Source organism: Corvus hawaiiensis, chromosome 9, assembly GCF_020740725.1.
Source record: "Corvus hawaiiensis isolate bCorHaw1 chromosome 9, bCorHaw1.pri.cur, whole genome shotgun sequence".
Lineage (NCBI taxonomy): Eukaryota > Metazoa > Chordata > Aves > Passeriformes > Corvidae > Corvus > Corvus hawaiiensis.
In genome coordinates this window covers 28,358,048-28,383,512 of record NC_063221.1, presented here as the reverse complement: position 1 = coordinate 28,383,512, position 25,465 = coordinate 28,358,048, and the positions used below count along the sequence as shown (strand labels likewise).

Sequence of the window (25,465 nt, the reverse complement as noted above, 5' to 3'; positions counted from 1 at the left end):
GGCGGTGCCGCTGCCTCGTCCTTTCCGCACGGTAGTGCCCACCGGGGGCGAGGCTCTATGGAATGGGCGGGCGTGCCTCGCTGCGCGGACTACACCTCCCAGCAGGCCCCGCGCGGGGCGCGGGCACATCTCGCGAGAGGCTGCTGGCGGCCGGTGCCGGGGCGGAGGGACGAAGATGGCGGTGCGGCGGGGAGGCCTCGCCGTCCTCCTCCTGCTCCTGCCGCTGTTCCTGGTGATCCAGGCGGAAGCCGCCGCAGGGCCGCTCCCCGCCGCCTCCTCCGAGGCCTTCGACTCCGTGCTGGGCAACACGGCGTCGTGTCACCGCGCCTGCCAGCTGACCTACTCCCTGCACACCTACCCCAAGGTACGGGCGGGCCGTTCCCCGCACCTGCGCCGCTTCCCTCCGCCTTCCCCGGGGCCGGCACGGCCGCTCCTTTGCCCCTCTCCCCCTGCAGCTCCGTCTCGTCTCTAAAGACAGATACTTCGTTATGGAAATAGATGGGCAGGCTGCCGCTTGCCAGTGAAGCGCTGTTGTCAAAGTAGAGCTTTGTCAGTGCTGCGGCTTTTGTGGGTTTTGGGCGTTTTGCTGCTCTTGTTTTTTCTTCCTGTTCCTAAAAAGGCAACTGTAATTTGGCTTGGGGTGTTCCATATTTTGGGCACTAAAAGAGTGCTGCGTTTGTGGCAGCGCAGAGATCCTGAGTCAGGGTGCCAGTGCGGCACTGGATGTTGAAGGATGAAACATAAACGATGACAAACAAGTAGCTCGTCAGAGCCTTTATGGGAAATTCTTATCTCATGATAAAATACCGAAAGTGTCTGATAGGAATTTAGTTTCATACCTCAGAGTTTTGCTGTTGGTTCATGCTTTGTACAGCTTTGAACTACGGGCTTAAATTTGGAAAATCCTGGATTAAAAATCTCATCTTTCCTTGTTCTTTTTTGGCAACAAACTTCATTATCAGCTGCAGCTGTGTAGCAGGTGGCACTCTTATCCCAGATTTAGGATTTCACAGGAAGGCTGCAGGCAAGTGGAGCAGTGCCAGGATCAGGTAACAGGGCTTTGTCTGCTTCCCCATGGAATTCAGTAGGATTTTGTAGCTGATCCTGGTGTCACCATGGAGAGAAGGAGCAGGGAGTTGTGTGAAATAAAAGTAAATTTACATGTGTACTTACAGCTTGTTTTGGTGCGTTGCTCTTGTTTCTCTTGCAGGACCTTTTGAAGTTCAAGGAGGGCTGATATTTCTGTGATTTTTATTGCACTTTTGAATTTTGCTACTTTAGTTCTTGAATATTAATTTTGTTATGTGTTGTTGGAGCTGTTCACTAGTACAATCACATCTTCCTTTACATTTAGTGTTTGTTCTGTTTGTCACAAAACTGCTGGTGGAATTGAAGGAAGTTGTTTTTGTTGTGATTGGAAAATGAGATAAACTTCATTGAGACTGTCATGGAGATATATTTGTAAACTGATTTATCTGGATATCAATGTACAGAAGATGTTTTCTGTGACAGCACACCCACTTTGTCAGTGTGAGACTTGAATTTTAACTTATATTCACAATTTTCTACTCTTGTGCCTTTAAAGCACGTGAACTCATGGTCTCGGTTACAATGGCCAGGTCGTTTACAACAGGTTGTACAAGAGGTGCGGTGTGTTTGGTTGTTGTTAAATTACTTCAGAGCCTGTTCTGCACCTGTGCAGTTCGAGTGGCTGCTGGCTTTGAAGTTCTGATTCATGGGTCAGTGACAGGGTGTGGTCAGAGGTGGGACAGTCCGGTGACAAAGGTTTTGGTTCACATCCATCCCCTTGGTGCTGTGGACGGAAGAAATACTAGGTGTAGGATTTCTATATTTGCTTAATTTTAATGGTTGGCAGTGAGGAAGCACTTTTGCCATTCAGTTCAATATAATAAATAAACATTTGTGTTTGTGGAGCTGGTCTGGCAATAAGCAGATAACCAGGATGCTGTGTAGGACATTAGAAAATAATCTCTTTCTCTGATAGTTCTGTCATAGTTGTGATTAGAGTCATTAGTCTGATTAGATACATTGTATTACACTGTAAAAATTAGAAGTTTCCTGTTCTTTCCTGTTGGGTTTTACCATTTCAGTTCTGAGAATGGAGATTTGATACTCTTTGTAGGGTTAAACATCAATAAATCTTTTACAGCGCTGTCTCTTAATTTCAAACACAGCACTTTCTAAAAAATTCATTTTGCTTGTGAGTTGTGTGCCTGGAATTATAAAATAGCATTTGCTGTTCCGGGTTTGCCCACTGCAGAAGGAAAAGCTCTGATTGAAATAAATCCGGAAGTTGTTAGCGCTGCTTGGCCTGGGTTTATTTCGGGTCGTCACGTTGAGCTGGGTTGTAGGTCTGATGGAGGGAAGAAGCACAAAAACACCCAACCAAACAACAAAAAAACGCTTGTTTTCTGACAATTTATTGTGGACTGGAGGGATGCAAGCCTGTCCTTGTGCCTCCCCAGGAAGAGGAGCTGTACGCCTGCCAGCGGGGCTGCCGACTCTTCTCCATCTGTCAGTTTGTGGACGATGGCGCCGATTTGAATCGGACCAAACAGGAATGCGACTCTGGTGAGCCCTCAGAGCCCCTTCCACATCCCATCATATGAAGACATAATGGAGGGGAGAGCTGCAATGTCTGAAAGGGTGGTATTAAATTGGTGGCATTCCTTCGGTTGCTTTGGGTTTGTTTAACAGCTTCTTAAAGTCTATGTACAGGATATTTGGAAAAAAAAAAAAAAAAATCTCAGGGGAAGGTTGTTTTCTGTGAGTTTCTCCTTAGTGTTGCTGATTTCCTGAACTTCTCAAGTATCATCAGTCTCTGTAAATAAATTAGAAATACTTCATTTTATTATAAACAGTTTGTCATAGAAAACACAAAATGCCTGGGGGGAAATCCAGGCAAATGAACACTTGTCTTTTAATAATTCCCTGCGACAATCAGTCCCATTTGCCATTCCTGAAAAATCTGTGTATAGAAGTGAATTTTTAAGTGGAGCAAGAACACAGATATTAATATGCCTTGTAACTTGTGGCCTAGGCTACATCCTAAGCTTTCCCTGCAGCTAAACCCTTGGGAATGAAGTACGTGTTTTGTTTGGAATAGACCTTTAAGTACTGGTTACTAATTCTCTCAGGCTATCTGTGTTAGAGCAAAGATTTCACAGTGAAGATGAAATATAGAATCATTTAAGTTGGAGAAGACTTATAAGATCATCATTGCCCTAGCACTGCCAAGCCCACCACTAAACCATGTCCCCAAGTGCCACACCTTTAAATTCCTCCAGGGATGGTGTGTGATACAGGCTAACTAACAGTGGTTTTGGAATGGTATAGAACTTCTTTCAGTAATATTGAGGAAGCTGATTCAATGTTTTATTCAGAAATGAAGGGTAGGAACTCTCTATCTTTACTGCCAGTAAGCACCAGGCCAGCACTCAAGGAAGGCTTTTGTCCTCTCAGTGGCTTGTGAAAGCAAGAGAGCTTGTGGCCAGCTCAGGTAGGGAAGCAGAAGCCTGACATGGAAAGATGCTGATGTGTTACAAAACTGCACTAAATACTCCAGAAATGGGCTAATGCTCCAGTCTGTCACACTGTGTGTGTAGCTGTGATACAGCCTGTCAGTGCAGTTGTCAAACCACACACGAAAGAGTGCCATAAAGCAGGGTAACGTAGCAATAGAGCACATGTAGAGTAATGGAACAGTTGCTTCTGGTTTAACTCCCCTTTCTGGGACTGTTGTCTTTGCTGGCTTATGTTCTGTAATCTGCTGGTGGGTGCCCTGAGTGAGTGTTCTGTGCTTGGCAGATCCATCTTGGCTGATCTGCTCAATTCCGTCTCTGGTGCTTCCTGCAAACGCTGACTCTGTGGCAGTTGTAGCGTGGAATGGCTGCTCAGGTGCCATGAACTGAACACTCAGATGTTTAGCTGCTGCTGCCATGCTTCCTGCCAGCTTCTTAGTCTTTATGATGGTCCATTTGCTCCTCTGGAAAATTGGGAGAGCACCTGTCCTCTGTGTTGCTTCTTGGTTTGATTCTTTAGTTCAGGCACTACTGCAACACTGTCCACGTAAGCTTTAGAATTGTGCAGGAGAGCTGTGCCTGTATATCATCTGCCTGATTTGTCCATGGGCAGAATAAACTAAATTATTCTCTCCAAATATTTTAGATTTCTTGGTCTTTATGATCTCTAGTGAGCAATTAATAGAAGCTCTCTGTAAAACAATGAGTTAGCTTCCTTTTTCATAAGAAATTATTCCATAGTACTTTCAGTGCAGTTTCTGTATTAGCAGGAAACACTCCCTTGATATTCCTGTGATACCATGGCTTCTGTGTTACCTCAAAGGGATTTAATGGACTGATGGTCCCTCTGTTCTCTTTAGGATTCCATCTCTGTTCTCTGATGCTTTATGTGATATGTAGAGGAAAGCTATAGTGGCAGTGGGAGGATCCATGAGAACTTGCATCCCTGAGCTCAGCCAGGGTAATGTTGGTGATCATTTGCTCTGATTGCAGCCAGATTTCAACTCCCCTGTTGAAGCTCTGATTCTGTCATTAGACCTCAGAGCAAACGCTACCCTGGGATTGCCATATCTTTCTCTGCAAATGGGATTGTCAACTGCTGCTTTGTTTCTGATCCAACTTATACTGGGAATGTTTTCTTAACTAAAATGCAGAATTTATCATCTCATCTGGGGAATTTCTCCCTTGCAGCCTGTACTGAAGCATACTCCCAATCTGATGAACAATATGCTTGCCATCTTGGATGCCAGAACCAGTTGCCATTTGCTGAGTTAAGGCAGGAGCAAGTAAGTAGGTGACATGTTTTTCAAATACCACCTACTTGTTTCTGTTCCGTGTGTGTCTTCTCATTTTTAAACTTCTTCAATGGAAAATAAATCTTCCTGAAGACTGAAATCTAGACATGGGGCAAGGGGTGAGCAAGAACATAACTTCTGTCCTTTTCAAATAAAAAACAATGGAAAAAAATGTTAATGTTGTGCTTGCAGTTAATGTCCCTGATGCCAAGAATTCATCTCCTCTTTCCTCTGACACTGGTGAGATCATTCTGGAGTGACATGATGGACTCAGCTCAGAGCTTCATAACATCTTCATGGACTTTCTACCTTCAAGCAGATGATGGCAAAATTGTCATATTCCAGGTGCTTCCTTTTTTTCGTTGAGATTAAGGTGTCCTGGCTGCTGACTTCAACTCTGCTCCTTCCAGCCAAAGACTGTGGAGCACCATCAAAAGTGTTTCATTTTTCCTAGTCTTTCACTGCCTTTAGGGCCATTTTAAAATTCAAACTTAAAAGAATGGAGCATGTCTTAGGGTTAATTTCTGTAATAGTTCTGAAAATGTAAGTTATCAAAATCAGTGGAAGCTTTCTAGCAGGATCTCCTAACTCCTTATTTTGTTTTAGTCAAAGCCAGAAGTGCAGTATGTTCCACAGCTTGATCAGGAAACTGGAGATACAAGAGGATCCTTGTCGCTGAGTAAAACAGCCTGTAAGTTGTTCTTTGTGTTTTGGAAGAGTAAATGCAAATGTTCCCTGTCATGCAAATTTAAAAAACGAAGTTACAGGTGGCATATGAAAGCAAATTTTTGTAAAGCTGCAATGTAATTATTTACTGTGCAGAGTGCAGCGTGTACACTTGGCAAACTGTGGTAGAAACCCAGCTCTGCTGGAAATGGAACCCTGTAAGCTGGGGCTGGTTTAAAAGCTTCCTTTTATGCTGTCTACACAGACAGTGTGTGGGGTTTGGGTTTTCCCTGTCCTTGCTCTCCTGACCTCTGTTTTGCTGTTGTACCTCAGCAGACGGACGTCCAGGGAGCTCACAGACATTCCGGGGACTCTTTGAGGAGCGAGCAAACGACAGCTTCTTCAAGTGTCTTTCCATGTACGTATGGCCTGGGATGTCTGTGCCCACTGAGGAGGATAAAGGCCTTTCCTCTGTGTGTGCAGCACTCTTGGGAGGTCTCAAGGTCTCCAAGTCTGTAGGCTCAGGATGCACAGCATCACAATTTTGTATCTGACTGTTAGTGCTGCTTTGCTGTGCTGGACCTGTGTTTTGTGCAGGCTGTCCTGCCAACTTTGATTTTTCCTTTCCATTTCAAGTGAACAACATACGGATAATTTCCTGCGCTGTTTTTCGAGTGTGTTCTGGGAACTGTTTAATCAATACTGTGTTTTGCCTGTTCATTAGCTCTGGATGTGTTTTAGGGCAAAGCACTTGTTTGGGATTGTTATGTAGCACACTGCTATGTCTTGTTTCCAGGCTGAAAATACCCAGTATGTATTTATTAAAGCTTTTTTACTTTGTCCTTAAAAGTTTACACATGCAGGATCAGTGAGTTGTCCCCAGATGCATAACAGAAAAACTGGTTTATAAATCTGTAAGCAGGAGAATGCTAAGGGCCCAATAACAGAATCCAGCAAGTCTTTTGTGGTACCAAAGAGGCATTAGAGTACCCAGGAGTCTGCAGTGGGCTGTGTAGCTGGAAGAGCCAGAGACAAATGAATTGGCAGGAAAGGCAGTCAAAAATGAGCCAGACTTTATAGAGTCCCATTGTCTTGTATTCAGGCTATAAAATTTATCAACATTCTTCTCATTTCAGAAATTCCAGTTGGATTTTAACCACTACGCTCGTCCTGTCAGTGCTGGTGCTGCTTTGGATTTGTTGTGCAACTGTAGCTACAGCTGTAGAGCAGTATGTTCCATCTGAGGTACTGCATTTCAGAGCTGCAGTATTTCGAATTTATTCATTATATTGCTTTTATGTTACAGATGTCTAGAGACTAAGAAATATTTGGGGGAGGTTCAGTTAGAAAGAGGGGGTTTTTTATTTTGTGGCTGTGGATGGCAAACCAATTTTGTTTATTTAAATGATGATTTTATAGCTGAGCATTCTTGCTCATTCCTGTGGCTCATAGGAGCTCTGAGCTTCACTCAGACATGATGTCTTTTGGTTTGTAGTGCTCTACTCTCAACAACTTTCAGATTACTCTGAACAAATGGAGGCTGATTCTCATTTCTCTGGGAATGAAGCTATTCCAAGGGTTGAGTGGTGTAGGGGGGGACCCAGTATGGGTTTAATGCGGGAGGATCAACAGTGAGAACAGAGGGACAGCACAGTATTGGTGAGTGCAGAGTCTGATCAAGGGGCACAGGCACTCTCCCAGTGCCCAGAGAGTCCTGGCTCACAGTGTTTGCACACCAAAGGAGCTGTTACACAAACGCTGTATCCGCCCTTCTTCTGGCAGGTTTCATGCATTTCTTCTGGATGCAAGTCCAGTTCTAGTCATGAATTTCAGATGTTGCAGAAAGCCTGGGTTAGCTTGTGTTGCAGGGCTGCAGCCATCAGAGCCTGGAATGCAGCTGCATACTGAAATTCATTTTATTCACAGTATTTTGTCTTAAAGTAACTTGTTTAAATATTTCAGAAGCTGAGCATCTACGGAGATTTGGAATACATGAATGAGCAAAAACTCAACAGATACCCACCCTCTGCACTTGTTGTGGTTAGATGCAAGACTGAGGAACATGAAGAAGCAGGACCTCTTCCTACAAAAGTCAATCTGGATCAATCTGCAATTTAAATCTGTTGGATCCGATAGACTAATTCTAACAGAGCTAGCAACTCCTGATTGATTGTGGTGGTTCTTCAGATGAGAAGCTTAGCAGCCAGTCTTTAAATGCAAATAAAGTTGCAGAATCAACAAATGTCATGGGATTTTTGTTTTCAGCTAGTAGAGAAGATTCAGACATTCAGACATGAATTTGTTTGTTTCCAGGCATAATCACTTCTCACTGGTGTTTGTTATGTGTCTTTTTGCTTACAAAAGTTGTAAGCATGCTTTCCATACTTCTGCCAGGACACTTTCAAACTTACTTGTGTGTTCTAGGATGTAATGTGTACAGTCAGAGTTAGCTTTGTAAAGGTATTAAGACATTTTAAGTAGGCAGGAGATGCCTTTCTAGTGTTGCACTTTCTGTTGTAGTTAAGAGAAAATATTATAAAATTATCTGCTGAATTTTTTTGTACTTGTTAATGTCCATGCACAAACAACCCTGTCTCCAAAAACAGAAATCTATTTTTTCTATGGTGTGGCAATATTCAAGGTGGGAAGCATTTGTGAGGTACTGTAAGATAGAACTCAGCTTGTGAAAGATGGAAACTTTGTTAAAATTTACAGACATATCCCTTCACGTGCAGAACATAACATGGTCAGTTATTTTGTCAAACTGTAGCCTTTAAGTCTTAAATTGCTTGTAAAGTTAGCACTTGTGTTTTTTGAAGACTTCTAATTTCTGTTCTTGATTAACTATTCTGGTCTTGTAACTTCATTTACAGAAACAAGTTGATTCCTGAGAAATGAGAGCAGACAAATAAAATTGACTGTATAGAAAATGTTGACTATATAGCTTTTTGGTATGGTTAATTATTGACCACAACAGGCTCAGTGTGAAAGCCTGTCTGTAGCCTTCCTCTCAAGAGCAACATGACCTGATTTTGCTGTGTGATTCACTAGCACAGCAACAGCAACTAACAGTATCCCTCATGTCTAACCTGTTTTTTATGGATCTTATTATATGCTGGTTCCCACAGTGTTGGCAAGTTGGGGGTGTCAGTGATTTATTTTAGGGTGTCTACGTGAGTGCTGGCTAGAATGCATGGTCTCCAATTCACTGTCATCTTTTTGTTGATTAGACAGAATTCCCTCAAAGGTTTAAAACCATGTACTGAAGAACTATGGAGATTCTGGGTGTGATGCAGTGTGAAGACTCTGTGACTCAGTGATGTGTTTGTTCCCTTACTTAAACCTGGCTCGGTGGTGGTTCCCAGCTTGGCTGTGAGCAGATGGTTGTGTGACTGCAGCTGATGGGGCCTTGCAGGGGCCATCAGGCAGGAATGTGCAGACCCCAGTCCAGCAGCACTCTTAACTGTGGCTGTCAGGAGCTTTCAGCCCATTAAGGATGTTTGTTTTAAGCCGGTTTCTATCAGCCTGCAGCAACTGCAATCTGAATTAAATTAGCAGTACCTCTTCATGCTGAACTCTTCAGTGGGACAGCCCAGAAGTTTGGGTGGTAGCAGCCTTTGCCCTCTGTGTAGGTGTCAGTGCAGAGGCCTTGCTGTGAGAAGGGCCAGGGTGCTCTCTGGGGCCACTGCTCGCTTGGCAGGGACAGGAGATCCCCGTCAGTGATTCTGCAGCAGCGATTCAGCCGCGTTTCTGCTGGCGCAAGCAAAGCCCAGCACGGCCCCGCTCTGCTGGGGATGCCAGAGCTCAGATCTGCTGTGTGCAACCCTGTTCAGCAATTACTCTGCCAATGCTGGCTTTACTTCAGGGATTAGTGCCCATCTTCTTAGCACTGTGGTGTTTGGGATTTCCAGAAGAGACTTCAGCAATCCCCATTTTTCTAACTGAACAGCTCATGGAAATGTTTGCAAGTCTGTTAAAATGTTTTTCTTTACCATTAGCGTGGTTGCAGAGGGAGCAGCTCCGTGCAGACGTGGCTCTTTGCTTGTTCCAGCGTGGACAGTACAACCTCTGTTAGGCTGATGACTTGATTTCACAAAACTTTCTCTTCAAAACTCCATTGCTTACAGCCCCGGGCTCGAGTTAAGCAAACAACTTGTGCTTTCATTGGGTGTTTTGTCTTTTGTTTGCTGTTTAAGGACATTTCAGCTGAGTGATCTGTGCAGTGCAGCCAGTGATTCAGCACTGTGCTCTTGGGTCACAGAGAGCTCTGTGCCTGTGGCACTCTGGCACTTGGCACTGCTGTATCCAGAGCCAGCCAGAGCCTGAGGAATTTGGTAAGTGTTGTAAACTTATCAAAAGATCTTCCCTCAGTAAAATCAGATAACTAGCAAGCAATTGAACTGTTTCTCAAGACTTCTAATCTAAATGGACTCTTTAAGCTATCTTGGCATTTGGCTTTGCAAAATGTCATTTCCTATTCATTTTTTGTCAAATGTTTGACTTACCGACATCTCCATTTTCAGAGGCTGCAATTTGGGTTTGATCTCTGCTCAAAACCACTGTTTAAATGAAGGGCCTTAAATTATTGAAATTGCAGGTGGAAAGCATTTTATATTCTCTTTAGGCATGTGTTCAACTGAGCCTGTATCAGATTTAGAATGGAATCATCTGGACACAAATGAGGTGACCCTCTTTAGTGTGTGCAATTCACTGCTGGCAGAAATAGCCATGGTACATTTGGGGGAAATTGGGGGATTTTTAGGTGCTAGAATTAACAATAACCTATCATATTGGATACTTTAATATTTGCTGCCTCTTCAGCTTTTCTGATCTTCGGCAATTAAAAAAAAAAAAAAAAATTTAAACTTCAGAAAAGCTTGCTTATGTTTCTTACCTCGCTGTCATGAACTCATTTTTCTGAACTCTAAGCAGTCTTTGATGTGGGTAACTGCTCTAAAATCCAACTGTACCCTGCTTGGCTACAGCTGACTTTGATAATCCTGCAGCAGGAAACAGATGGTGGTAGATGTCAGGCTGTAGAATCACGGAATTTTTTAGCTCGGAAAAGACCTCCAAGAATGAGTCCAACCATTCCCCCAGTACTGCCAATGCCACCAGTAACCCATGTCCCCAAGTGCCACATCCACATGGCTTTAGGAGTAGTTACTCCACCACTGCCCTGGGCAGCCTGATCCAATGCCTGACAACTCTTTCAGTAAAGAAATTTTTTTCTGCTGTCCAATCTAAACCTTCTCTGGTGCAACTTGAGGCTGTTTCCTCTTGTCCTGTTGCTTGTCAACTGGGAGAAGAGCCCAACCCCCACCTGGCTCCAACCTCTTTTCAGGGAGTGGAAGAGAGTGAGAAGGTCCCCCTGAACCTCCTTCTCTCCAGGCTAAAAACCCCCAGCTCCCTCCCTCAATTGCACTTGTGCTCCAGACCCTTCCCCAGCTGTGTTGTCCCTCTCTGGACATCTCAGATGGACATTTGTCTCCAAGAGGGGGCTGACTCCACATTTTAAACTCTTCATTGTAGATTGTTTTGCAGGGTATGCATAGCTGGCCTGCTTGACCTGGCTCTTACACAGGGCTCTTAGTAAACTCTTGCAAGAACAACCCGGGCTCCTCAAAAACTTTATGCTGGTGCTTTTTCTCCCCACTACCCCCATGGAAAAGCTGCCTGCTCATGAAATTTCATCCTTGAAGCTGTAAAACTCCCCTCTGCATGTGCTGTGCCAAGACCTGCAGCCAGCTTAGAAGGCTGCAATGTATTTGTAACTTCGTGTTTGCTGTGGGCTGAGCTGCTAAGACTTCCTGCAGGCCTGGAAATTCAAGCACACAAGTAAAAGAGGACCCTGGAGGATTTCCTGAGCCTGTGCTCATTGCCCAAGCAAGGAAGCTGTTCCAGATGGTTGTATCCTGCACAGCTCTCCTGAGATCTCATCATCTGGCAGGAGTCTGGGCTAGTGCTGCTACAAGGGCAGTGTGACAGCTCTGTCTTGGGGAGGAGGTGTGGAGAAAGGAGACTTTCATGAAGATGAGCAGACTCTTCCCTCAAGCTTTCATTGTGAAAGGGGCTTTTCCCTAGCTGGCACTGAGGTTAATTCAGTCAGGATGAGCTAGAGGTGAGTGTTCCTCTTCCGGACTCTCAGCAGGGCTCTTGGCTTCCTAAATGTTTGCGTTATGATTTGTCTGAACCCTGCTGTGAAACACTGACACAAGAATGACAGAGGTTGTGGTTGGCTTTCCTCGAGGGCTGGAGCAGAGGCTCACCACCGCCCTGCCAGTCCCCTCCTGCCTGTGCAGTGCTCTCCTTGCTCTCCTGCCTCTGTTGGGTTTGTATCCCGGTAACATCGCTCCTGCTGAGGTGCAGAGAACTCCCTGTGGCCCCTGGAGTTCTGGGAAGCATGAACAAAACTCATCCCCAGGTACAGTCCTTCAGAAAAATCCTGCTGTTCTCTGAAGTACTTGTGTTCTTGATAGTGCTATTTGCCTGACCTCTTTATTACTGCTTTCTCTGAGATTTTGAGTTGCTTCTACTTAACTTGATACAAAAGAGAAGTGTTGATATAAAGGACTTGGTTAGTGTTTGTTTTACAAATGGGTAATTAAGGTTTAAAAGGTGATGTGATCAATTGTTTTGGGAATTAAAGCTGGGCCGTGTTTCCACCGAGGCAACTTTTGCTTGTATGTAATAAAGGAGTACATGGTGTATTCCTGGGTAAGATGGTGTGAGAACTAGAAAGGCAAAGATTGTGTGGCTGTGGGATTCTGTAAACAACTTTTTATCCCTTTCCTTCTAGAGAAACGGTGATGTAGCTACTTTTGGTTCAACACAGTCCTTCTCTGGAGAAAGAGGTAATGAATAAAATGCAGAGTTCTATTATTAAAGTATAAGTCAATTGAAACTATTGATGTAATGTAACATACCACCAGGATTTATGGGCTGTTTGGACTGATTTTCCTCCTTTTCTTTGTAGTGAAATATCCAGACTATAAAATTAATAAACTTCACCTGTTCTGTGTTGGCCTGGAGCTGGCAGTCATATGTATAGTGGTATGATAGGTGATCCTTGTCTGTCATAATGAGCTTGCTGTGGGTTTCCCATACGTCTTAATAGGCAAACTTCTGCAAATTTTGCCCATACTCTGAAGGACAAGGTGGGATCAAACAGAATCAAATAGCAATCCTGTAGATCAGGTTGCAACATTTCATCGCTGCCATTATTTTATACACAAGTCCATCTGTAATTGTTGTGCTTTATGGTCAGAGGTGTTTTGTAGACACAGACATGCTGTAATTCACCATTTCTCTTCTGAGCTGAAATGTTCTGTGTTTGGCTCCTGCTTGAGTGTGACAGAGGGGGAGGTTGCTGGAATCAGGATCCTTTTGCTGTTGAGCAAAGGCTGTGCTTTCCCTTGAGTTTGAACACTGAAACAACTAAGTAAACACAAAGCACAGCTAAGACAAATTCTAACTTAAAAGTTCTTTAAGTTCCTTGAAAGCTTTTTAAAATTATAATTAAAGATTTTTACGTTCAGATATACCAAAAATCAATATACCAAAATCAATTATAAAGGCAGGATTCTCTTAAGTGACTGGTTACACGTTTCTGAGATGACCACACTAATATTTTTTGCTATTGGTGTGGGAATATGAAGGAATGGAGGAAAATACCCAGTTGGTTTAGAGGCAAAGCTCCAGGTGCAGGTTGCTGAGGTGAGGGTGGGTGCCTGGCATTGCTCCTATGTGTGCTGCCCTTGTGTTGCAATGACTGTGGGTTTGGCCTTTAGCTTCTGCAGTTGGTTTGATTTATGTACCTGACTTTCTGAAAGCTGGAGTCCCTGGAAGGTTGCTGTGTCGTGGAGATGTCGTTAGGGAGGGAAAGGGCAGCTCTTCAGTTCCTTCTCACCATTTTGTGCTGATAGTCCAGCCTCATTCCATGGGGGTGTGAGTCCTGGTTGGGGCAGAAAGCCTGAAGTGCTGTAAAATGAAATCTTACCTCTTGAGGAGTTTTGTTGTGGGCTCTGGGAGGGCACCTTCCCCAGCCTGACACGGACTTGCCTTATGTTTTGGTGTCACTGCTGTCCCACAGGGTTGGGCAGAGGCTTGGCCTTCATCCTTCTGCATCCGAGTCCACAGGATGAGCTCTGATGGAGACACAGCGTTTGTGCCATTCAATCCCGGTGCTCTGTAACAGCAGCACAGGTTCTTCCACACTGCAAGCAGCAAAATTCCCTGTGAGGGGGTGTTTAATGCTGGAGCTTGGCTCTTTAAACTCAGCTATCAACCCCTAAACCCCAGCAGCCCATACCAGTCTCGCATGCAGAGACCCCAAAACATCAGCCTCGTGTCCTTGCACTGTTCCCCTCTGAAACACCCCAGACCCTTCCCCAGGCCCTCACCTCTCTCTTTCCTCCTCCAGGCCACTGCCATCCACGTGGTGCCTGCACTGGCTGCACACAGAGACACCTCTGCATCTCTGCCGTGGCACTGCTCGTCCTTGTGGCTGCCCTGGCCTTGGGAGTGGCGCTGGCACTCCTGCCACGGGCACCAGGTTGTATCCCAAGAGTGGTTATTGTTTTGGTAAGGGAGGCAAAAAAGATGCTGCATGAGCACAGCCCTCATGTCCATCACTGTGTGTTTAGTGGTGCTCTCCAGCACAGACCCGGAGGAAGGAGAGGGACAAGCAGGGTGGTGGGGGCTGTGCCAGCTTTGCACAGCCCAAATGGCCACCAGCCATTCCCTGGCTCTGCTGTCCTGCTCCATAGGGCTGGGATAATTCTGGGTAGCACTGTCACACTTAAGACTATTGGTGTGCTTTTCAGACTCTGCCATGAACCTACTAGAGATTAATCCCGGCCCCTGGTTATTTCCAGAACAAAAAATTAATTTCAGAACCCCCCCTTTACTCCCCTTGATCTATTCCTTGTATCATAAAAATGCTGGAAAATAAAGGTCTTCTTGCTTTCCCCTCAGTGAACCGCTTCTGCACAGCCCCCAATAACCGGACAGGCTTCTTGTGTGATGACAGAGTGACCTGTGTCCCAGCCAGCTGGGTCTGTGACAGGGTCAGCAACTGCAGGAACGGAGAGGATGAGCAGGAGCAGCTCTGTGGTGAGTGGTTTTGTTGTAAGCATCCCCCCTGCACTGGTCTTCCAGCTGTGAGACAGCAGCCACGGTTTCTCTAATCCTGTTCCGTGCTTCCAGCTGCCTAAGCGAGCAGATAAGCCTGGTAGAGCCTTTGTAAGGCAGATGCTGAGAGATGGCACTGCCCAAAACCTAGCAGGAATGCCGGGAATCAAAGACTCCAAGCTCCTCTGACCTTCCCAGGGTTTTTTTTAAAACCATGCTGTAGTTTTCCTCCATCAGTGAAGCTGTATGCCTACATGAGTAATTTACTGTTCAGTCACCCTGGGGAAAAAAACTAAATAAAGCAGAAACCTGGGGCAGACTTCCTGTGTCCAGTGACAGAGCTTCCCCATTTGTTCATGTTCATTTGATACTGCAGGGGAAGTGTCCTGACAGCAGCCTTTGGTGTGTGCCATCCCCATTTTAGCCAGTGTGTCTATGCCTGGTGGAGTTAAGCGTGCCCTCTGTGTGTGTCCTTGCAGGTGACTTGCCCCACAGCCTCCCAGAATACCTGGTTTTCCACTGCAGTAACCCCAGATCCTGGGTCTATGCTGACCAGAGGTGTAACGGGATGAACGACTGCGGGGACTGCTCTGACGAGACAGGGAGCTGTAAGTCTGTCTGCTGGCTCCTGCCTTTTCTGCTGATGGATTGAGACAGGTTGTACAGGTGTGGTGCTTGTGGATGCTGCTGGAAATGCCTGGAGACTGGCATCCACCACTAAAACACAAAATAGCTGGGATAGGGTGTGAATAAGAACCATGCAGACTCAATCCCACCAGCTGCCAAGGCTTCTGCATCAAAGCCTGGTGGCAACTGAGAGGGGAAAGGCTTCATGCTTTGCTCCCAGACCCAAAAGCTGCTCCTCCTCTGTGGCTTGCTGATGTGGAACAGTTTTGTCAGGATGTGTAGCTGTAGTCAGTAGTGGCCATTCATTTTGGCCTTTGGTAGCTGGTCAGCAGATGGGCACATCTCTGAGCGGGGCGGGAGCTGAGTCTCAGCAGCTTCAAAGCCATCGAGATCCTCCTCTTGCTAAAATGAGCAGCAGGTCTGCTCCGAAGTAAGCTCCATAGTTTGGGGGAAAAAAAGAATTACAGTTAGTTGTTCCTCCCAGGATGGCCTATCTGCCATGAAGGTCATTGCAATGTCACACTCTGGTTGTCTCCCATGAGTAGCACCAAACCTGTGTCTTCTTTGGTGGGCTCACAGTCGCAGGGTTGTCACAGTGGCTTTTCTGCTGGGGGATGAAAAGGTTTAACCCATGTAAGGAAGGAGGGAGGGGGTCAGTGCAGCTGAAGCATTTCAGCTCCCTGTTTTCCATCCTTCCCAGTGGCCGCCTGCCCGCCGTGCGGGTGGGAGTGGTGGAGCTGCAGCCCTGTGCACTACGACTTCTGCTCCTGCATCCCCAGGAGGCTGTGCCGGGATGGCATCCAGCACTGCCTGGGCTGGTCCGACGAGTTCATCTGCACACCCTGAATCCTGGCACCTACCCTGCTGGGGACAGCACGGTGCTTCCCACACGTCGCCCTGGAGCCTTGGGGTCCTGCCCTGCTGCCTGCTTGGGAAGCTCCAGCCCAAGCAAATCCTCCCCAGCAGTGCAGTGACACCGACCAGGGACCAAGGACCAAGGGCGCGTGGCAGCCCTTGGCTGGACACCATCTGTGGGACAGCTCCCAGGAGTCTGCTGCCGTGTGAAGGTGAGCACTTCCTGCATGGGCAGCACTGACTCGATGCTGTGCTGTGCTGGAGATGCTTCACCAGCCACTGCTGGCACAGCCCTGGGCCGGGGTTTCTCCTCTATGAACGTGCTGGGGCCTCTGCAGGCAGCCATGTGAGGGACACTGAGAACTGCCCCAAGGAGCAGAGCTGAGTGAGGTGAGCCTCCAACACATCTTCACAGTCCTGATCTTCACTGGCAGGAGGAGAAGCTTCTATTTGTGTTCAAAACACATCTGCAGGTGGTTTCAGCAGTGACTTTGAGGGCTCTGTGTTGATGCTCCTGGGATGCTTCCTTGGGAGTGCTGTGCTGGGGGTGACACCGTGGGGAGCTGCTGCTCAGACCACCTCCTGCTCTCTTCTCAAACCATAAAGGACTACACAGAGAGTGTAATGGCAAGGAAAACTGGAGAAGTTTCAGGGTTTTGGGGACAGAGTAGCTGTCCCTGACAGCCAGGGTAGGGAACCAGCAAGTAAATAACCTGCAGGGCAGTGCAGTTTTGCAGCAGCAGGTTGAGAACAGCCATGGAGCTGGGATAGGTTTCACTGAAGTTGGCAAAGAAAGGAGGAAAAAGAAGTTGCAGCCTCAGAGCAGAGAGCAGCAGAAAATCAAGTGCTGCTCCCAGGGCGGTGTGGGATGACACTGGATCCGTTTGCTGCTTGTTTTGTTCCTCTGCCAGCAAGGCAGGATCAGGCAGCCAAGCCTTCAAAGCAGTCCTCAGGATACAGGTATGGACATGACACTGAAATTTAAGAAAGATGAAGTTTTCTCTGCTCCTTTGAAAATCTCATCTGTATCTAAAACATTGTCTCTGAGGAAAACCCCACATTTACAGTGAATACTTTTACTTTTCTAGGCCCAAAATAAACATGAGGTGATCTTTTTCCCATTGCCACCCCAGGTCATAGATATTTAAAAATAAACCCCTGTTCACTCATTTCTGCTTTGTCCTGTGATCTGCAGCTCTGCCTGTCACCATAACTCAGATCAATGGTGAATGTTGCTTCTAATTTGTCACTGGGATACAGGCGGAAATCTGAAAGATCTTTTTATAAATAGCTTTACAGTTCTGTGACTCACACTTCACCTGGAATATGGCAAAACTCTGCATGGGGGAATGTTAAAGCTGCTTTTACTCACCTGTCCCTCTCCAGGCCTGGCCAGGGTGCAGGGTTTGTTTTCTCTGTGCCTGTAAAATGTTATCCCAGTGCAGTAAGGATTGAACTAATCAGCTTTTAAAAAAAATACAGGAACCCTCATGCTCAGCACAGGGCCCAGGTAATGGGATTGGTAAAAAAATGTGCATCTCTCCGTGGTCAGATCAGCAGATCTCCAATGGTGGGAGGGCTGGCCAAAAATTCCATGGTGGCAATTGCACCAGAAGCAGCTTGAGGGGGAAGATTGCACATCTTCCTCCCCGTTGAGCCGCTGTTTTGAGTCACAATTTGTGCCATTATTTGTCTCAGCAGAGAGCTGATGTAGTTGTCAGGGGAAGCTATTAATAGCCTTGAGGTTCTGGGAAAAGAAAGTAGGATTTGAATGCAAGTGTGCCTGTTTTGTTTGTGTGTAGTCCTTTTTTTTGAGGAAAATTCAGCAGTAAGGGAAAGACAAAGGGGTTTTGTTCTTTATGCATTTTTGAGCTGAAGTTCATTTTCTTGGCCTCTTCATGGTTTCCAAGGATGTGCTGCTTTTCTTGGTGATGAATTATGGTAAACAACAGTGTAAAAAGGAAGATACCCTCTGAAGAAGCACTAGTAGGGGAAACCTGGAGAAAATCTTTGGCCTCATGAGGCCTAAGAGGACAATGATGGGCACTGTGCACCTCAGCCAGTTTTGATGGAAACACTCAGGGCAGGAATTCAATGATAAACAGTTACCTGCAGCATTACAGCTGCACAGACCAACACAAAACAGGTCTGAGTGTCAAGGTGTTTTACAGCTGATCTGCATCATTCATATTTGAATCAAAATGCCCCTCAATGTTTTCAGATGGGAAAGTACAGTTAAGTGTATTGCAGGCACACTGAAAATGGGTTTTAAACCACAGAATGATCTCAAATGCAGTGAATTTTTGTCAGGCAGAATATATTACAACTGCAGAGCATAATCTCTACAGTAACCTCATTCCAGCTCTCATGTCCTGGGCTAAAATGAGAAAGGAAGGGGACTTGTGTTCCACTTTGGGCTTCTGCAATGACTGTGGTGAGGTGTTACAGCCTCGTGCCTCCCTCCCCAGAGGCCTGTGCTTATCCTTTGTGCTTCCTCCCTCTGCCACAGCCCCATCAGCACAGCCTGGTGCTTTCAGGCTGAGGTTTCTGTTCTAGCAGCACTGTAAACATCCTGTGGCACTTGACAAGCCCAGTGCAGCTTCATGTCAGATGAGCTGCAGTGATTCGTGTCCTGCCCCTTGAGAAGCAGGAGAGCAGGGATAGGTCCAGCTGTTCTGGTGAAAAATACCTTTATCAGAAGAGTAAGTTAAGGATGACAACAAAAACTTTATTTGAAAAAATTATTATGTATTGAAAATATACAGTAGTAGTACCAACCTTCTTGTCTCTATCCCTCCCCCAGCACAGGTTACCCCACAGGCATGGCACAGCAACCAGATTTAACAGCATTTGTCTCCTTTGTCACTCCCTCTCAATATGTCCAAATCCTCTCATCAGCAAGAGAATAACAAACAAAAGACCCACTTCTTTCTGACTCAGTAGGTATTTAACAAATCCCAGTCCTCTACAGTGAGGCACAGATGCTTCTGTTTGGAAGTCCTTTCTCTCTCTTGTTCAGCCAAAGCTCTTTTTTTATTGTTCTTTAATTCGTGGCTGCCTGCAACCTCCTTTTTCAAAGGTAAATGGCAATTTTGAACTTTATCCTTATAAAACTGCAAGTTTCCAGATGCTTTAGTTTCTGGCTCCACCAGTGTGCATTTGACTACTTCCTCTATTCTGTGTGTCTTGCCATCTACAAGCAAAAAAAAAAAAAAAATCAAGTTTAGATTTTGGGAAAAACAGAATTCTCCTGTAAAATGCATAACTTTGTGGTACAAATTGTTTTGGCCAAGCCAACTTGGAAATGTCCAGAGGAAAAAATATAATTTATATTTTGGACTCAGATTTTTAAGGAAAAAAATCAATTGTTATATGTTGCCCTAAGCAGGCTGCTGTGCTGTACTTGAATTATCCAGCAGTCTAACAAATAAAAAAACCTCAAGTACATTGTAATGCAGTTACACAAAGGGCTAAAATTGCACGGCTGAGATGCCATTTGTACTAAAACCCCATAAAGTATGGAAGTACTCCCCATAGAAAAGAAAATAAATCAACTCCGTGGTGTCCATGCAGTTACGTACAGAAGTGAAGAGCTGCTGCTCTGGATCTCAAGTTGTGCTGGGGCTTCATGGACTCCATAACTGCCTGTTCCCACTGCAGAACTGTCTGAAAGAACAGATGAAGGAGTTAAAAAAAAAATTTACAGAAATATCATTTGAAACAACTCCATCCCTTGTTCTTTCCTATTCAGCGATTTCGTGCTCTATGAGGCAAATTTTTAGAGAGTAAAGCAGATTTAACCCCCCCTTACCTGTTCTGCCCATCCCTCTGTTTTGCAGTTACTGTGATCAAATTCTTTCAGAGGCACTTTTGAATGAACCAGGCCTATCTGCATTTGGAGCCGCTTAATGACAGCATTGACATCCTGGGAAAAAGGGAAATACCACAGTCAGAGGGCAAGAACTTTTATTATACTTGTCCAATAAACTTTTTCTCATTATTTTTACCTTGAGACCTGTCCCAGAAATGTCCAAACAATTCAATTTCTTGAAAGAAAGAAGGTATCCAATTCCCTCATCTGTGATTTTAGGGTTACCTGTGAGGCCAAGTAAAGTTAATTAAGCTGCATGATGTGGAAAAAGATGATCAAAATACCAAGGAAGTATTTGTTCCAAAAGCTAATACTGGAACAAGACTGACTTTTCCCCTCTTAATTATCAAAATACAAATATTTACAATGCCAATTCTCAAAGTCCCAAAACTATTTATGTAAGTAGCAAATGCCTGAGACTTCATGTCTGCCCTGTGCCTTCTGGCAGGTTGCTGGTGAAATCTGGGGTTGAGCACTTGGCTCACGGCAATCAACAAATTAATTGTATTGCTTCAGTACTAAGGAGGACAAACTCTTTATCAGAAAGGACACAGGTTCTTTCTGTTATGAAACATGAAGCACTTACAGGACAAGTCCAGCACTAGCAGATTTTCAAGCCCCTTTTTCAGCACACGGACAGGCGCTGTCATCCTGCGCAGGCCAGCATCTGACAGGGAGTTGTCCTTCAGGAGAAGCCTTTTCACGCTGGCAGGAAGAGACACAAACATGTAGTTTATGGTCATTTTTTCAGACAGTTTTGCAAAATGTCCTAAAACTCTGTGTCAGAAGGGTCATCTTATGCCAACCCCTACAGGCTCACTGTAAAAAGTAGTGACAAAGGAGCCTGGGTTAGCAGGAGTAACAAATATCTTTATATTTCCCTGCTAGCTCAACAGAAGCACTACTTGAGCAGCTATTCCCACAGCTCCAGTGACAAACTGATCCTAGAGCCAAACATTTGCCAACAGAGACAATAAGCTTCTTTATACCCTGAAGTTCTTTATACCAAGGCTGCCAAACTGAAATGCACTCAAAACTAAGAAAAATGCTTGGCAAAATGAGAGAGGACAGATTTGATAAGTGATACAGCAATGATTTTAAGAAAATAATGAGGTATTATAACATAGATTAACAAAACTCAGGAAAAAATATCACACTAAAGTGCTCTCTTCAGAGCACTTCAAGACAAAACCTTGATGCAAAATGCACCAAAATCTTAGAGCAACATAACATCCTCAATCAGCAGTCATCCTACTTATGGTTTCCAAAATCCTCAACTTGTCATTCTTTACTACCAAACAAAAATAGAAAATTTACCAGTTTGAGATGTTAACTAACCAAATATTCAACCTCCTGCTTGCAGAAATCTTCGTCTAGAACACTAGTTTTGTTAAAAACTTGGCTGATAAAGTTCCCCCTTGAAAAAGGAAACGTAAGTGTCAAACTGTTGCAAATGCCTAAGATATATTTTTTACCCAGCCAATGAAAATTGTAAAACGTTGATTTAAAAGCATGACACAGTAAATTATCTTGCATATTTTTAGTACTTTTCATGATTCAGTATGTGCCTTGTGTACAATAAATTCTGTACTTTGTTTACCTCCAGAACAGGTTTTATGAACAACCAAAATCTTCAACCTTACACTCTGCAGCCTTTGAAACTTCCCTTTAAAGTCTCAGCCTGATTCTTTGAACTGCTTAGTGGTAGGAAAGAAAGTGTCATTTTTAGCTCAAGAAATTGGTACCTAGACAGGGCCTCTTTGGTGAGGTGTTCCAGCAGCTCATGTTCATCTCCAAGTTTACAGCAGGAGAGATCCAAACACGTCAGCTCCCGGAAAGACTTAATTTCTTCAAGCTTTTCAGAGATAACCAGGTATCTGCAAAGGCAAAAAAAACTCCATCGGTGCTCAGGCACATAAGAAGGTGTCTATATCCTCAAGTGTCATAAGCACAATGTACTCGTTTCTGCTCAGGATCTATGTGAAAATTGACAGAAATTACCCAGCTGCACTAAGTACCTCTTTACGTGTAGCTGGCACACAACATGTCTGAATTCCCAGCCTTCTCCTTAAATCACTGTCATGGTTTTGCTTTGATGCAAAAAATTGGACTAACAAGACTTCAACTTGCAAATATTACTATTAGGAGCTTCTTTAGAGATTACTGTTGTATTATTTCAGAATAATGGAAAATATCCCAGTTTATCCTAAGTCAGCTTCACCAACTGCTCTTCCTCAGTGTCTAGGAAGGGTATAGACAAATCCGCGTTCATCCAGGTTTAAAATCCACCTCAAATGTGGATTTTAAACAGGACAGGATAGCTTGTCAGTGGCAAAATTTTACATTTTATATATGTCAATAAAATACATGATCGTGGTAAAAGTCCAGGACTGGCCAGAGCTGCGGCTACACCCCGGGCAGCACTTCCTCAGTGGGTTATTTTTTTAGCTGTGCTGGTTCCCTGGTCTGATTCACTCAGCAGCTACGCAAACATCTGTGCTGGAGCTATTCAGTAGGAGGTTTAGAGATGGGAACAAACCACTGAAGAATGGCAGGCATGAGTATGCAGTAATGAGCACGTAGCCCTCAATACCTCCCCTGCAGTCACCTCATGCTGCCCCTGTGGCAAGACAAGCTCAAAATTCACTGATCTCTCCTGAATTTACCTCATATTCCCCATGGCAAGACACACCCCGAGGTCAGCATCGTCACTGCATAAACTGGGGGTGATTATTAATTTGATCCCTCCAGGAACACCTCTTAGTCCATGCAAATAAGGGGACCTTAATATCCTCCCAGTGTAAGTTTCCCCATCAAACCACCCCCCAAAACCCTTTGCTGTGCAATTTGGCTCTGCAAAAAGCACTACATACAGTCAGTCAGAGCACAAGCCAGTTCTTGAGAGAGATTACTAGCTCAGGGGGGTTCTGGAGAGGAGAGTGGGCTCTTTTAGAAATAACATTCATCAGAAAATGCCTTAATGCCTTACTTCCTGGATTTCAAAGACTTGATACTTAACTCAGCTTTCTGTAATGGCAAAAAATGCCAGAAGTAGCTTAATTTCTAAATTAAGGCCATAAAATTATCTGTGCTAGAGATAAAAAGGGAGTAGGTTTAAAGGATAAAACAAAGGATAATTGACTTCTACTCAAACATTCCTACTGTGCTCAGAACACCCTTGGCACTTCAGATGAATATGCCAGTACTTTGATTTTAAACTGGATAAACCATCCCTTTTTCAAGGGCAGAGATGGAAGAGACGGGCTCTATTATTGGGAAAGACTTCAGTAGGAGCAAGGCTTTAAAACCATAAACCAGTTTTAAACTTGGCAAGACTCTTTCAGTGAAAGATGTGGACACTGAGAAGATGGAAAAACTAGTGCTGGACTGTAATCAGGACCTTGTTAAAGTACACTCAATATGGGGATGGCAACAAAAATAAATTAAGGTACAATCTGCCTGATTTCAAAACCTGCAACTTACCCACAAGTCTGTATCTTCTTCTGAGCCCCCAGAATGAGACAGGACAGCAAGCTTATACTTAGTAAACCCAAATAATTTGCAAGGGTGTATTTTATCTGTACAGTCAGCTGTGTCAAAAAGCTTTTAAACAGCAATTACAGAAACATCCCATGAAATGCCTGAGAAAGCACTAAGCACATGGATTTCCACAGAAGTGCTGATCATTATTGTTAAAAAATAGTTGCAGGTTGAATCCTCCATGTAAGATCCCCTGTTGGTTAAAACAGATGTAGTCTGTTACCTGTATTATGATTTGTATCTTAAAATGAAACCTGCAGCTGCACTTGTAGGAAAGGGATGGGACAAAAGGCAGCAAGCACAAGAATCAGATAAGGCTCAGGGCATTCCATTAAAATTAGGTGGTGTTATAAGCCCAAAATATATTTTTATTTAATTTAATTTAGGAGAAGCTTGAAGTGTGCTAGCAGAAAGCCCTGGCAGGTGACAAGATTTGTTAGGGGACACACTTACCTGTTCCGCAAGCACAGTGAGCACAGCACCAAACTGCCATAGGCTTCAGTGAACTTCTGCAGAGCTCTCAGTCCCGTCACTGGCTCTGTGAACTTTTGTCTTGCTTCTGCTGCTGAAAAGAGCTTTTCAGCAATCTGCTCTGGGAAACCAATCAACGAGTCAATGTGATCAACATTGTCAGAAATGTAACCCAGCACTAGGCTGAAGAGGGACTTGGCTGAGTAGCGGAGGTTCCCCTCCTTAGTGTATGTGAAGATGAAATGATCAGTCCTCTGCCTCCTTGCCCTATCGTCCTCCCTGTTCATGCAAAGCTCCACTGAAAAACTTCTGGAAAACAGACTAAAAGGTCTTGTTTTGGGAGTGACATTCTGTACGCCGCCTGCACCCGGATTTACCACGTGCAGCTTCCCATTTTCACGCACGTATATTGGCCCAGTATCCAAATGGCTTTCTGAGTGGAGACAGTACGACATTCCCCTCGACCAGCTCTGTAAAAACAAATCACAGACAGGTGAAGAACAGCCGCAGAGGAAAACACGACCCAGGGAAGACCCCAAAGCTGGCAGCTCCCCTTAGAGCCCTGAGCATGGCCACGTAGCCCTGTGGTGCAAGGAGGCCAGGCTGTGTGGAGCAGGGGTGTGAGCTGCCTGCCACCAAACCACACACCCCATCCGAGTGGGAACTGGACCCCGGGCTGGCTGAGAGGCCCAGGATGGATCCCACGCCCGGGATGGAGGCAGGGGAAGCGGGAGAGGAGCTGGGGTTGAGTGGGAAGTGTCCCCACAACCAGGCCTGGCTCTGCTGCAGGCAGGAGCAGGAGGAGGAGGAAGAGGGCACATGTCTGACTGCAGCAGGGCAATGGAGACTGCTGGAACCTCCCTCCCTGGGAGGGTGGGCATCTCCCGGTGCCCCCTGCCCAGCCGGTCCCGGGGGGCTCTGGTTCGTGAGCGGGGTCCTGGCGGGGGGCAGGAGAGCTCAGAGCTGCGATGGCGAGGGGCAGCAGAGGGACGGGATCCTCTCAGCTCCTGCCCTGCGGGGCTGGGGACCGGGTCCTGAGGGGTGGGAGAAGATCGGGCCCTGCCCGAGGAGGGCCGGGGGTACCGAAGGGATGGGGAGGCGGGGGCAAAGGGATCGAGTCCAGCCCGGAGCGGGGTCGGGGGCCACGCTGGGAAGGGTCCGTGAAGGGATCGGACTGTGCCCGGGGGTGAGCGCGCCGTGAGCGGGCACAGCCCCGAGGGGCGCCAGGGGAAGGGGCACAAGGGGAGGCGGAATAAGGGGAAGGGGCACAGGGGGAAGGGTCCTCGCCCCGCCCGGGCAGGGAGGCCAGAGCCCCGCTCGTTCCCCCATCCTCCCGGCCCCCACCTACCTGCCCCGGGAGGGGCCGCGCCGTCAGCCCGGCCGGGGCTCCGCGCTCCCGCCGCCCGTCCCGCAGCGCCCGCGGGCGGCGGGCGGGGCCGCGGGGGGCGGGGCGGAGCGGGCGGGGC

The 25,465-nt window shown here is 45.8% G+C and overlaps 3 protein-coding genes across 3 annotated transcripts; 2 read left to right on the top strand and 1 right to left on the bottom strand.

Moving 5' to 3' along the window:
- The first annotated feature begins 138 nt into the window (after window positions 1–138).
- TMEM59 (transmembrane protein 59) lies at window positions 139–8,433 on the top strand. The gene is made up of 8 exons (XM_048312837.1): window positions 139–364; window positions 2,487–2,592; window positions 4,734–4,828; window positions 5,030–5,182; window positions 5,444–5,528; window positions 5,837–5,921; window positions 6,640–6,748; window positions 7,466–8,433. The coding sequence occupies exons 1-8, from the start codon at window positions 176–178 to the stop codon at window positions 7,619–7,621; spliced, it is 978 nt and encodes a 325-aa protein (XP_048168794.1). The 5' UTR covers window positions 139–175; the 3' UTR covers window positions 7,622–8,433.
- Window positions 8,434–10,879: 2,446 nt separating this feature from the next.
- LDLRAD1 (low density lipoprotein receptor class A domain containing 1) lies at window positions 10,880–17,286 on the top strand. Its single transcript, XM_048313115.1, has 6 exons — window positions 10,880–11,927; window positions 12,303–12,357; window positions 13,926–14,057; window positions 14,480–14,617; window positions 15,115–15,243; window positions 15,963–17,286. The coding sequence occupies exons 1-6, from the start codon at window positions 11,907–11,909 to the stop codon at window positions 16,106–16,108; spliced, it is 621 nt and encodes a 206-aa protein (XP_048169072.1). The 5' UTR covers window positions 10,880–11,906; the 3' UTR covers window positions 16,109–17,286.
- A 1,538-nt stretch (window positions 17,287–18,824) lies between these two features.
- LRRC42 (leucine rich repeat containing 42) lies at window positions 18,825–25,428 on the bottom strand. The gene is made up of 8 exons (XM_048313114.1): window positions 25,348–25,428; window positions 23,982–24,469; window positions 21,734–21,865; window positions 20,575–20,693; window positions 20,125–20,213; window positions 19,929–20,042; window positions 19,699–19,783; window positions 18,825–19,310 (listed from the first exon to the last, which is right to left on the bottom strand). Exons 2-8 carry the CDS (start codon window positions 24,452–24,454, stop codon window positions 19,054–19,056), a joined length of 1,269 nt encoding a protein of 422 aa, XP_048169071.1. The 5' UTR covers window positions 24,455–24,469; window positions 25,348–25,428; the 3' UTR covers window positions 18,825–19,053.
- Between the last annotated feature and the right edge of the window lie 37 nt (window positions 25,429–25,465).

Coding starts and splice junctions, on each gene's coding strand:
- LRRC42 (XM_048313114.1), bottom strand. CDS start 24,454: ATGTCGTACTGTCTCCACTCAGAAAGCCATTTGGATACTGGGCCAATA. Junction 20,043..20,124: donor TTTCTGGGACAGGTCTCAAG/GTAAAAATAATG, acceptor CCTTTTTCCCAG/GATGTCAATGCTGTCATTAA. Junction 19,311..19,698: donor AGCAGCAGCTCTTCACTTCT/GTACGTAACTGC, acceptor TTTTGCTTGTAG/ATGGCAAGACACACAGAATA.
- TMEM59 (XM_048312837.1), top strand. CDS start 176: ATGGCGGTGCGGCGGGGAGGCCTCGCCGTCCTCCTCCTGCTCCTGCCG. Junction 5,529..5,836: donor GTCGCTGAGTAAAACAGCCT/GTAAGTTGTTCT, acceptor GTTGTACCTCAG/CAGACGGACGTCCAGGGAGC. Junction 6,749..7,465: donor AGCAGTATGTTCCATCTGAG/GTACTGCATTTC, acceptor TAAATATTTCAG/AAGCTGAGCATCTACGGAGA.
- LDLRAD1 (XM_048313115.1), top strand. CDS start 11,907: ATGAACAAAACTCATCCCCAG. Junction 11,928..12,302: donor TGAACAAAACTCATCCCCAG/GTACAGTCCTTC, acceptor CTTTCCTTCTAG/AGAAACGGTGATGTAGCTAC. Junction 12,358..13,925: donor GTCCTTCTCTGGAGAAAGAG/GTAATGAATAAA, acceptor TTCCTCCTCCAG/GCCACTGCCATCCACGTGGT.